Source organism: Sceloporus occidentalis, unplaced genomic scaffold, assembly GCF_023333645.1.
Source record: "Sceloporus occidentalis isolate IW3139 unplaced genomic scaffold, rSceOcc1.0.p SCAF_14, whole genome shotgun sequence".
NCBI classification, from domain to species: Eukaryota; Metazoa; Chordata; class Lepidosauria; order Squamata; family Phrynosomatidae; genus Sceloporus; species Sceloporus occidentalis.
The window spans coordinates 13,181,674-13,195,234 of record NW_028316994.1 but is presented as its reverse complement, the minus strand read 5'-3'; the positions used below and the strand labels follow the sequence as shown (position 1 = coordinate 13,195,234).

At 44.0% G+C, this 13,561-nt stretch overlaps 1 protein-coding gene across 1 annotated transcript; it reads right to left on the bottom strand.

Moving 5' to 3' along the window:
* Window positions 1-281: 281 nt before the first annotated feature.
* Window positions 282-9,193, bottom strand: SLC25A35 (solute carrier family 25 member 35). Its single transcript, XM_089480232.1, has 5 exons — window positions 8,699-9,193; window positions 5,937-6,002; window positions 5,415-5,567; window positions 3,483-3,617; window positions 282-2,247 (listed from the first exon to the last, which is right to left on the bottom strand). Exons 1-5 carry the CDS (start codon window positions 9,071-9,073, stop codon window positions 2,068-2,070), a joined length of 909 nt encoding a protein of 302 aa, XP_089336358.1. The 5' UTR covers window positions 9,074-9,193; the 3' UTR covers window positions 282-2,067.
* Window positions 9,194-13,561: the final 4,368 nt, after the last annotated feature.

Here is a 13,561-nt window from a genome sequence, read left to right as displayed (position 1 = left end):
GAAGACATGTGGCAAAAATGTCAAGAAAATGCACAAAATTCAGAGTTTTTAAAAAAAGCTGCATCAGCAGCAAGTATCTTTAATTATGGCCAGTCAACAAAAGTTTTAAGACAGATTGTAATCCTTAAAGTGCACAAGTTTTTCATTGAACTTGAAGCAGAGGAAAAACAAATGTTTCTGAACAAGACCATAATGTTACCAATAAAAACCTCCTTTTCTACAGGTTCTCCCTTCTTCACTTCTGTTTTTTTAAAGTTTCCCACAACTGAGGTTTCATTTTCAAAAACTTGCAGATTTCTTGATGTTAAATGGGACCATAGGGCAGGCCCAGGAAACAGAGATTACATGTCATCCTTTGAAAATAAAATACAAAATCTCTAAACTTAAGAGACGAGTTATTGATGCACCTGTCATCAATGCTCTGCATATCAGGAATGCACAGATCTGTTTTAAGCAGTGACATGTCTCATGGGTTGGGATTAAGGGCAGAAATAGGTTTCCCCTCATGTTATAGGGGCACAGTAATCTCCATTACCTTTAGGCTGCTGATAGATAACAAAAGCTACAATGTGAAGTTGGGTCTCAGAAAAAATGACATCAAAAGTAACCACAAAATTCCACCTTCAGATGATATGATGGTAATTGTAACTCAACTCTTAGAAAAAAATAGGAACAAAAACTAGAAGCAGCTGAGGCAAATTAATGCTTGTGGCAGGCAACCTTTGGCTTTCCAGACGATATTTGACTACAGCTTGCCCCAGTCCTTTAGTCTTGGCCATGGGGTTGAGGCTTCTAGGACTGGTAGCCAAAATATCTGAAGCACCGAAGTTTCCCATCCATTGCACTCCAGCACCACCTAGAGACAAGCCAAATGTAATCCTTTGGATTTGTATGGAAACTAGGCTTTGAAGCCTGTTTAGTTATCAGGGAAATGCCTTACAAGGCTCTTGAAACTTTGGAAAAAGCAGATCTGTGAGCCTCTTCTGTCTTACTCTGAGATGAAGAAGCTCTGGCCTTCCAGATGTTTTCATCTCTTACCATTGGGCTGATTGATGAGAGTTAGGGGTCCATCAACTTGTGACAAGCCACAAGTCGGCCATTTATAGGGTGTACCTGCACAGCAAAGTGAGACTGCTTCGACTGCCATGGCTGTGTCCCGTGGAACCCTGGGATTTGTAGTTTGGTGTGGTACTTAGAATTCTCTAGCACATTCCCCCAAAGTACAGCACTAGAGCTTTCTGGCTGAAAATTCAAAGTACCTCGTGAAACTACAAATCTCAAGATACCATATGATAAAGCCGGGAGCATTAAAGTGGCATGGAAGTGCTACAGTTTTGTAGCAGGGATATAACCATGGTCTGAATCTTTGTTTTAGGCCTATGAATGAGCTGTCCTACAAACAGGGAAACCAGAGATGCCTTCTTCACCTGCCCAAGCCTTTTGGACAGCTAGTGAACTTCTAGCAGACTATAATACATAGCTCATGACTTGCAAGTGACAAGTTGTGTGGGCCTCTGTGAGTGGAAAGAGGCAACCATATGCAGAGAGCACAAAGGTGGCTCTTCAGATGTTGGACCACAACTCCCAGCAATGCTGATCAGAGAACATGGGAGCTGTATCCCACCAACATCTAGAGGGCTGCATGATCCCCATCTCTGGTTCACAACAAGGGCAAGAGTCTGGCTGCTGGAGTCACACAGCACTCTTGTTGGTCAGTAAGTTACACCTGTAACTTTACTTTCTTTGTCAGACAGGGTTGCGGCTTGTACAAAATAGCATCTCCCCAATGTACAATGCAAGAGCAGAAGAGGGATGGATTTTAAAAAATAAAATAAAGATCACCTGCCACATGAGGGCATGCAGTGCAAAGAAGGGGGTGACTGTTCATTCCTCCAGCCCCATGGCAGACATCACTGGTCCAGGTTCGTGTCAGTCCCAAGGCTGACATCCAATGCAACATAAAGATGGGAAAATGGTCATGCTGGTCCCAAGTTTTCTGAACCTCTCCAGGTAATCGGCAACATGGACTCCCAGTGGGCATCTCATACTAGTCAGCTGCAATCAACATCACCGCTTCTGTGCCCAATGGGTGTATTTCTGGCGCAGCTGATCCCAGAACAGCAGGCTGAGGATAGTGTGGGGCCCAATGCGGAAGTAAGAAGCTCCTACTCCCTTGTAGACCCCCAAGAAGCCTTCTGAGTGAATTATTTTGGCAAGGCAATCGAGAAGACCTTTGTATATCAGGCCCTATAGAAGACAGAGAAAAATCAAGTTGTTTGAAACCAAGAAAACGTACTGGGTGGTAGCCTCTCCCACTCCATTTTCTGGATATTTGTTTATAATTATTCTGACAGTGCTGCCTTGTGGTCAGATAATTTGGTAGGTGGCAGAGCAATTCTTGAAAACCCGGTAGCACTCTCACAAGAAATCAGAGAGCACCAGAGAACCAGTTGGTGGCAGTGTGTCTGCTCCAGGTTTTAGTCCAAACTTTAAAAGAATGAGCCAAGGTGCACCATCTCCAAAACAGATCCAACAACACTTTCAGTAGCTGCCGGAAAGTTTGGATTAAAATCCAGAGTGGATTCATTGCCCTACTGAGACTGGAGCAACCAGTTGCCACTGGTGGGGTGAGGGCAGAATTAGCAGAGCCACTTATTTTTAAAACAATGATAAAATTCACTCCTAGAAAAAGAACCGTAGAGGCCTGAACTGATTGAGTAAAAAAGAAATAGGTGATTTCAAGTCCTCCCCTTCTATGTTTATGTGTGAGAACAGTTTTGAAACTACAGATTGAGACTCCTTTATCCAAACTGCTTTGGACTAGAAGTGTTTTGAATTTTGGAGTTGTTTTGGATATACATAATGATATCTTAGAGACAGAACCAAGAAATTGGAGATGGAACCAAGAAATGTGAAATATATTTATGTTTTGTTTATACCTTATACATGTAGTCTGAAGATAATTTTATACATAATATTTTAAATAATTTTGTGCATGAAACACAGTTTTGGTCCACCGAGCCATCAGAACGCAAAGCAACGTCACTATCTTAGCCACTTATATGGACAATTTTGAATTTTAGAATATTTCAGAATTCCAGATAAGAGTCTCAACATGTTTGTAGTTTAGCTTTTGATGGATGCTTGTTTGAAGCAGTGCTCCTTTTTGAAAATGAAGGTTGCAATCCTGTGCATATTTACTTGGACATAAGCCCCCGAGTCTGGAACTGCCATATTAAACTGAAATTGTCTAGACAGCTGTTGGCCATGATCCTTAAGAAGCCAGCTTCCTGATGGCAAGGGCTACCCACATTCATGACAAGTTAGTTAGTCACAACTTGGCTTAAATTCCAGTGATTTCAGTGGAACTTAAACACACTTTAGATCCAGCCCAAAGTCCCCAGTTTTCCCTTCGTCCATCCTACCCACTTTCTCAAACACAGCAAAGGTTCTGGCAAATGCCTTCCTAATCCTGCGCTTACCTGACCCTGTGGTCCCACAGGCTGGTTGTAGAGGCGGGTGCTGGCCACATCAAAAGGCGAAAAGGTGAGGGCCACAGTAAAGCTACTGACCATCCCAGCACTCAGGGCCACCAGCCAGCTACCCTTTGGGAATACCTAGGGGAAAGGAAATGGAGTGAGTGAACATGGGGCAGCACCCTCAAGAACCAGTAGGAGCACCAGAATAAGGTCTCATGACTGATGGACACCAGAACCAGGCCTAGACAGGCAATCCTTTCACACTAGGTAATTTCAGCATTGTGAATTTACTTTAACTGCCATGGCAACATCTTATGGAATCCTGGGATTTGTAGTTTAGGGAGGGAATATTTAGAAATCTCAGCCACAGAGCCTCTAGGACCTCACCAAATGACAAACTCCAGGATTACACTGGATGCAGGCATGGCAATTGAAGTAGCATCATTGTGCAACGATCAGTCCTCTATATCCTCGGATTCTGCATCCACAACTTGGAAATATTTTTCCCCAACCTCTTTTTAAAGAACTCCAAAGAAGGAGTGTCCACCACCACCAACCTCTGCCAAGAAAGTTATTCCTCTTTCAAACAGCTTTTGCTGCCAGAAAGTTCTTCCTAATATTTAAGGTGGAACCTCTTTGCTTGCAATTTGAATCCACACTGGTTCATGTTCTAGTCTCTGGAGAAGGAGAAAACAAGTTTGTTTCATCTTCTACATGACGTCCTTTCAAATATATCAAGATGGCTACCATATCAGATCAAAGTACTTTTTTTTTTTTTTTTTGCAGAATAAGACTTGGGCTCAGCATCAGAATCATTTTATAAGTGAGTATAGAATAACTCTACTTTTTCTGCAGCAGCTATAACTTGAATACAATTCAGATCCTGCTTGAAAATCAGCTCACTTGGCTCAAATTACCACCAAAATTGTATTTCTTCCCCTTCCAGTATGGCAAGTCATAATACAGGTGTGGGCAAGCTTCAGAACCCTCAAATTCCTGATGTGGTCCTCTAGGGTTTTCTTTCATCCTCCTTTGCCCATGGTACTATCATTTGGACGATATCGAGCTTTCATATATGTTTTTCTGCTTTCTAAAAGGATGCAGTATTTGAGGCTTAGTGACTGGTTGTAAGAGCTTCAAATTATAAAAACGATGGCATATTTGACCCCTTTTTGCCTCACCCACTGCCACTGGAATGCAGCCCTGAAATTTCTCTGAATTCAGAGCAATTCTGGCCTTGGACAGAAGCTTCCCCTTCTGCAGAGACCTCAAGGAAATGTGTACAAGTTGGCAACAAGCACACAAAAGAAAATATACACACACTTTACAACATTCTGTTAACAAGCCAGGGACTGTAAATTGCCCACATCTTCAGTGCAGCAAATCCTCAGAATGGGAAACACATTAGTCTCATCTACACTGCAGAAATAAAGCAGTTTGACACTGTGTTAACTGCCATAGCTTGATGCTATGGAATTCTGGGATTTGTAGTTCTGTGTGATATTTAGCCTTTTCCTATCAGAGAGCTCTGGTGGACCACCAAACTACCAATCTCAGAGTTCCATCTCATTGAGCTATGGAAGTTAAAGTGGTTCAAACTGCTTTATTTCTGCAGTGCAGCATCAATCTTTAAATCTGGCAAACCTGGGCAGCAAAGCCAACGAAGAAGAATGCTGGGAGTTGTAGCCCAAAAACAGGGGTGGTTTTTTCATGATTCGCAAGCCTGATCTATACTAGTGAACATTAATATGACCTCAGGCTCCTTGGTCACATAAAACCAGAGTAGTTTTCATACAATCATAAAGCTGGAAGGGACCATAAGGACTACGTAGTCCAACCCATGTCATACTGAACTAAAGCACTCCTGAAAGATGAAATAGCTCACTCCAGCACAAAGAGAAAAAAATCTTCTCTATGAATCTACACTTGCTTTACCTCTAGCCGGATGAAGATCTCTTTGGTAGAGGAGAAAGTGGCCAGCTGCGTAGCGGAGCCCACCATGACACGGGGCACCGAAGAGATGGCCCCCCGCCACAGTCCCAGGATGCCGTGCTCTTTGTGGATCATCATCAGTGCGTGGAACATCCCCTGGGTACAGGAAAAAGAGAATTAAAAAAATTATATATAGCGCCATCTGAAACGTTATTTTATTATTTGTTTAATTTATATCCTACTTTTGCTCCCATATGGGACCCAAAAGCAACTGACACCATATGTTAAACCAGACTGAATCACAACAATTAAAAAAGGATGAAACAACAATCCACTTAAAAACATCGATTTAGAACAGTTAAAAGCACATTAAAACCTCTTGAGTGTTGGACACACACAGTGGTCATCAAATAAAAACATTAAAACAAGTTCACACAATTGCCCATCTCTGACCTATATGTACCAAGCATCTGATTGTGTATAGGGCCGCTTCCTAATATAACATACAGAATGAGCCTCACATACCTCATGCTGGTACTGGTGCCCTACTGCAATCTCAGCAGCTGACTGAGCCTGGATGTGGGTCTTCACCTGGGGAGGAAGATGGGAGATGGGTCAGTCTTAAGGAACAGCATAGGGAGTCTATTAGTTTTTAAGAACAAGACCATGTGTCCTCCTCCTCCACAGCAGAAATAATGCCCACATTTGTAACAGATGTTCTCGGCAGGGATGTTAATGTTTAGGTATAGTTTTGTTCTATTAAATCACAACAAACTGTCATGCTCCAGGTTGCCTTCAAACACCTGAGTGTAAGAACCTGAGAGTCGTTTTGTGAATGTGTAACAAGGAAACGAGAACCAACATAGTGATTTGAGCCTTGGACTATGCCTCTGGAGACCAGGGTTCAAATTCCCACTGAGCCATGGAAACTCACTGGGTGACCGTGAGCAAGTCACACTCTCACAGTCTCAGAAGAAAGCAAAGGCAAACCCCTTCTGAACAAATCATGCCAGGGAAACCCACTATAGAGTTGCCATACATCGGAAAAGACTTGAAGGCACACAATGATAGCACCGGAGGAAAAACAAAGAAATTAACCCCACAAAGCTATTAAATCTCTTGTCTAGCATTTGTCATTGGCTTCTGTAAGGATGCAGGAATAGATGGACCACAAGGACACTGTTGAACATAAAAATCAGGATATCATCACCTAATACCACGTACCTGATGTATGATGTTGGTGCTTATCTCGTTATTTGATGGTTAACCAGGGAAGAGGGGAAGTGTGTGTGTGTGTGTTTACAAGAAGATGACCTGTATCTTCAAAAAGCCACCCATCAATTCTTCATGATGCAACAAAGGACTTTGATTGTGTAAAGAGGAAACTAAAATGCCTGACTTTGAAGAGAGAAGGGAGTTATGGAGAAGGCGAGGGGTGAAGAAAAAAAGCAAGTTTATTATGTACAACAGTGTGACTGCTTCTAAAGAACCACCTGAACTTTCATCTCACTGCTCCTTGACCTAGGACTGTTCCCACCCTCAGACACAGCAAGGCAGTCATCCCAGGAACTGGATATTAGGTGCTATAAAAAAACCAACACACTTTCAATTTATGGTGACATTATTAATTGCCATAGAGTCATTATCTCATCTGATTTGACTTCAACATGGCCTTGGCAGAAAACTCACAGTTGAGATTGATGTCAGCTCAAGGATTGTTTTGGGGAAAAGAAAGCAAAATATTTGGAAAGAGGAAGGGTGTTTTATCAAGAAGGGGTGCTGTGCAGAGCTCTGGAAAGTTACTTTTTTGGACCACAGCATCCCTTGAATCCCCCAGCCATCTTAGCAACAGGAGTCCCAAAAAGTAACTTTCCAAGGAGTACTAATACATTTCCCACTTTTTAACCAAACCTTAGAGAGATTAATTAATACACTCTCTCTCTCTCTCTTTCTCTCTCTAATGGTAAATTGGTCCATTCTGCCCAATGATTATTTGGTTGCTGAATAGAAAAACATAGAGCAGGGCTAGAAATATTGATTTTTATTCATTTTCCTAGAGAGAAAGACGTTTGCCAGCAATCAGGATATTCGGTTGGGAAGAGCGGTGCAGCAGTGAGACTGCTGCAGTATTTTCCTGGTATTTGTGTTTTGTTCTGAAATTATTCAGCACCGAAATACATATGGTTTTCTAAGGGGGGGGAGTTAATTTGCTGCTACACTACATAATTAACATAGTTCAACAATGCTTTAACTGTTGTGGCTCCATCCTATAGAATCCTGGGATTTGTAGTTTGTTGTGGCACCAAGCTCTCTGACAGAGAAGGCTGACTATCTCACCAAACTACTAATTCCAGAGCTCCATGGCATTTAAAGTGGTATCAAACTGCATTAATTCTGCATGTAGATTCAGCCTTCCTCAATAGGAAACAGCTTTTTTGCCCAAAATACACTGTTTTCCCCACAGAAAATATACTTTCTCTGCAAAATTATGGGAAAAAGAGAAAAACCACCAGTAATTCTGTAAAGAATTTTTCCTAGAATATGTGAAGTCGAAGGCTTTCATGGCCAGCATCCATAGATTTTTGTGGGTTTTTCGGGCTCTGTGGCCATGTTCGCAAAGAGTTTATTCCTGACATTTCGCCAGCATCTGTGGCTGGCATCTTCAGAGACGCAACAGAGCCCGAAAAACCCACAAAAATCTATTTCCTAAAATATTTTGTAAAGTGCAAATCCCGGGAGAAAACATTGTAGAAATCTTCATCCTCTGCTGCAGAGGGAAGAAAACTAGGGGAAGTATTCATCCTTGCATGATAGAGTTGAATATTTACAACCCCAGTTTAGAGCATCTGATTAGGAATAACCCTGTAGAATAGAAGAAAAACACAAAATGTCAAGTTTTACATCATTCTCAGAATAATACACATTTTAAATAAAATTATGGGGCCTCCTAGGCTGCATCTGCACTATAGTAGTAATGCAGTTTGACACTGCTTTAACTCCCATGGCTCAATGATATGGAATACTAGAATTTGTGCAATGGATGCTTTGTGAGCTATTTAGGTTTCTCTGTCAGAGAGCTCCGGTGCTGCAACAAACAACAAAGCCCATGATTCCACAGCAGTTAAAGTGGTGTCAAACTGAATTAATGACGCAGTCCTGAACCTGAGGTAGCAGAGGCCCTAGAGAAAATCCTTAGGCTTGCCATAAGTCAGAAACAACTTGAAGGCACACAACAGCAGCAATAAAGCATGGGCCCTTGATATATCTCAACCCAGGCCCAGACCCACCATATAAATGGGGCTGCTTGCAACTGCTGCCACCGCCCCGGCCAATGCCCCGGCCAATGTGGTCCGTAGAAGGCTGACTCGTCCGTTTGGTGTGTGGATGTAGCCGGCCGACTCGACGATCCCATAAGAGCCCAGGCGGATCCCATTAAAGCTAAACTGGTACAGCAGGGCAGGCAAAAGTCCTCGCTGGAGAGCGGCCAAGCCGTCCACCCGGCCGATAGTGTAGAAGGCGTGGAAGACATTGCGGTAATGGCGGGTGTAAGTGCCCGGGGCACGCAGCTCCCCTTGCAGCTGCATCCGGGTCTTCACCACCTCCAAGGGGTTGGTGAAAACGCAGGCCCCACAGGCTGCCACCCCACTAAGGAGGAAGTCCATGGTTATGGGGTGAAGGGACCAATATGAGGACAAGATCAAGCAGGAGGAGGGACAGACAGATTGTATAGATTCCCTAAGGAGAATAAGTTATGGGGAGGAAGCTTGAGAAAAGGAACCCTACAACTGAGATCCTGGGGTGAGCAGAAATCCTACAATTGAGGTCCCGGGGTGAAAAGGATTCCTACAACTGAGATCCTAGGGTGAAAAGGATCCATACAACTCAGGTTCCAGGGTGAATAGAAACCTTACAACTGAGATCCCAGGGTGAGAAGGATCCCTACAAGTGAGATCCCAGGGTGAGCAGAAACCCTACAACTGAGATCCCAGGGTGAGCAGAAACCCTACAACTGAGATCTCAGGGTGAAAATGATCCCTACAACTGACATCCTTAGGTGAGAAGGATCCCAACAATTGAGATCCTAGGGTGAGTAGAAACCCTACAACTGAGATCCTTGGGTGAAAAGGATCCCTACAACTGAGGTCTTTGGGTGAAAAGGATCCATTCAACTCTGGTTCTAGGGTGAACAGAAACCCTACAACTGAGATCCCAGGGTGAAAAGGATCCCTACAAGTGAGATCGCAGGGTGAGCAGAAACCCTACAACTGAGATCCCAGGGTGAAAAGGATACCTACAAGTGAGATCCCAGGGTGAATAGGATCCCTACAAGTGAGATCGCAGGGTGAGCAGAAACCCTACAATTGAGATCTCAGGGTGAAAATGATCCCTACAACTGAGATCCTGGGGTGAAAAGGATCCCTACAAGTGAGATCCCAGGGTGAATAGGATCCCTACAAGTGAGATTGCAGGTTGAGCAGAAACCCTACAATTGAGATCTTGGGGTGAAAAGGATCCCTACAACTGAGATCCTTAGGTGAGAAGGATCCCAACAATTGAGATCCTTGGGTGAAAAGGATCCCTACAACTTAGATCCCGGGGTGAAAAGGATCCCTACAACTGAGGCATAAAGAAGAAAAAGAGTAAGAAAGGAAGGTATAACAACCCCGTGCGCAGAAGGCAGCAGAAAAGGAGTAAAACACAGGTACATTTCAGAAAACAGAACAAAGAAAAAAGAAAGAAAACCAAGAAGTAGGCAGCAACTACGTTTGCAAGCATAGGAAGCAGAACCCTGCCAGGAACCCCAAAGGGCAAGACATCTGCAGCAGCAGCAGCAGCAGCAGGAGGAAGGAGGGGAGGGATGGCAGGGGTCCCCTGCTCTTTGGACAAGGGGAGGAAGAGCAGAGTGAGGGAAGGCAAGGATGGGAAGGTAAGAGGAGGGTGGCCCACAGGAGCCGGCAAGGAGGGGCTCCAGGGAAAGGGATGCTCAGGAGGGGAAGGGGCTCTTTAAGAGCCAGGGGCTGATGGCTAACTCCTGAGGAGGGTCCTGAACAGAGGCGAGAAAAAGGGATACAATTTGGGAATGGAAACCTCAATGGCAATAAAAGTCCTATTGCGAGGAGCAGCCTGTGAGTGCAAGCGTTCCAAGGGGAGCTGGGAAATGAACACATTAATTTTAACAAATTACATTACATTGAACTAATTAAGTAATTAATTAATTAAAGTGGGGCTCATTCATGGGGAATGTGGAGGAGGAAGGGATCCCGGCTGCCCTTACGCACCCAGTGCGCAAAAAGCTGATTTGGTGGCTGCTTGTCAGAGTCCCATCCCCAGCCTTTGGCCAATGCGTCCGCACCCGACGAGGTCTTTCTCCGTCTGAGCCGGCAAGGCTTTTGCCAGAGGAGCCCGCCGGATAGCCACGCCCCCAACCGGCGCCGCCGTCCAACGGCTGGCCGACTTCCTCATGACGTCGCACCAATCAGGTGTGAGAGAGGCAACCAGGGCGCCTTGCGCTTTGTTGTTGTTTTACGCACGGCTTTGCGGAGCGCAGTGGGCGGAGCCTCTTCTCCTCGCCTGACCCGAGTGTTCCAAGGGCTTAGAAATGGACCCACTGCAGGGATGCGGGTCTGAGTAACGTGTGAATGGGTTACGTTGGGACAAAATGCAGGCAAGGGGTGTCTATGAAGGGCAAGCCATAGGCCATAGCAGCAAAGTAGGACTAAGGCATTGGGAAATGCAGGATAGTCGAGAAAAATGTAGGAAATTGCATATATATTTTAAAAAGCTGTAATATAAATGCATATTTCTTATTAAGTCATGCTCAAAATGGAGGACGTTTTGAAATTCCTCCTGGACATTTTGAAATGTACTGTAGGGCATGTCTTGGAGCAGGAAGAAGTCAGGTCCACAGATCTCACAATGGCAGAGGAGGCCCAGGCACTGCAAAATGTAGGACAGCCAAGACAGATGTAGGACACCACGAAACAAAAAGGGAGAGAACAATACTGGTCTAAATATAAATCCATTCCATATGGCTTACGTACCGCTATATTGTGTGCCTCCATCTCCAACTTGGCCAACCTCTCCTGGCGTTTTCTTGGCAAGATTTGTCCAGAGGAGGCTTGCCCTTGCCATCCTCTGAGGCTGAGAGAGTGTGCCTTGACCAAGGTCACCCAGTGGGTTTCCAGAGTCGTAGTCCAACGCTCAAAACCACGATGTAGGACATTACAAAACAAAATCTAGAAACGCTAGTATAAACTCACATTTCGTATGGCTTACGTACAGCTAATTACACATACAATCATCCCTCCATATTTGCGGCTTTGATTATTCACGGACTTCATTAATATGTTCTCTCTAGGACTGTCTAGGTCCTCCAGTGCAACTCTGTGGTCACCTTTAACTAAAAGTTGCACTGAAAGACCATTTGTAGCTACTCCAGTGCCATTCTATGGTCAGTGTATGTTGGACATTGACCGCAGAGTTGCCCTGGAGGACCTAGAGATTCCTAGGAGGTGTCATCTCAGGTAAAAACAGTGTTTTTGTTATTTGTGGTTTTTCCATATTCACGGGGGTCTTGTTCCCCTAACCCTAGCGAATACGGAGGGACAACTGTACTGTACTTTATTATCCCAAAGCCCACAAAACAATGATACCTTTATTTGACCAAGTAAAATGCACATTGCGTTGCAAGCATTCAAAGCTCCACTGGCTTCTTCATCAAAGGCGTTAAAAAGTTTGGCTCTGGCAGAGAGTATCAAATAACCCTCCCTGAATGGCAAATCTCAGGTTTCTGTAAGATGTTGCCATGACAGTTATACTTTAACTCCGTAGTGTAAAAGGGCCTTTTGGGGGCTTCTGTCGCACTGCAGAATTAAAGCAGTTTTGACACTGTCATGGCTCCATCCAATGGAATCCTGGGATTTGTATTTTGTTGTGGCACCAAGGACCTCTCAGCAGAGGCAGCCAAGTTTAATTCGATAGCATTGCACCATAGCTGTTAAAAGTGGCACCAAACTACATTAATTCTGCTGTCTAGATACAGCTTAGTTGACCCTACTTCTAGGGATGTGATTTCAAAGCAAGCTTGTTACTGGACGTAATTACAAAACTCCTCCAGAAATTATGCTAGGCAAGTCATACATAGCAGTTTGAGCACTGGACTATGATTCTGGAGTCCAGAGTTCGAATTCCCACTTGGCCATGGAAGGGCACTATGTGTCCTTAGGCAAGTCACTCTCTCTCAGACTCAGAGGCAGTGGCAAAAAACCCCCCTCTGAACAAACCTTGTCAAGAAAACCCAATGGTAGGTTTTAGCAAGACGATTTTAATAGTTTCTAAAAAATTTATTATAAGGGATTACTGGTTTGATAATTTTGTTGATTCCATTGAGATGTGGTGCTGGAGAAGAGTGCTGAGGATAACGTGGACGGCCAAAGAGACAAACAAGATCAAGCTGCAAATCTCCCTGGAAGCAAAGATGATCAAATTGAGGTTGTCCTGCTTTGGCCACATCAGGAGAAGGCAGGACACACTGGAAAAGACGCTATTACTAAAAAAGGTAGAAGATAGTAGAAAGAGGACAACTGCACACCAGATGGATAAATTCAATCAGGAAAGTCACCATGGGCCTGACTTTGCAGGATCTGAGCAGAGCAGTGGAGGACAGGTAGGTTTGGAGATGCCTCATCCACAGGGTCACCATCAGTCTGGGTTGACTCCAGAGAACTTAGTAACAATAAACATAATAAACTACACATTCAGAGGTAGCTGTGTTGGCCATATAGCAAAGTACAGTATCATCCAAAATCCACAAAGCAGCAATACCTTTACTGGGCCAATCAAAATGCACATTATACATGTTGCAAGCTTTCGAAGCTCCACTGGCTTCTTCATCAGGCAAAGGTGTTAAAAATCATACAGCAGGAAAAATTATGACAGTGTTAATCACAGCCTCAGTTTTGTGATTTAGCCTTCTCTGTGAGAGAACTCTAATGTGCCAATAAACTACAGTTACCAGGATTCCCTAGTACTGAGCCAGGACAGTTAAAGCAGTCTCATACTGGATTATTTCTTTCCCCCCCCCCCTCCTGTATGATTTTTAACGTCTTTGCCTGATAAAGAAACCAGTGGAGCTTTGAAAGCTTGCAATG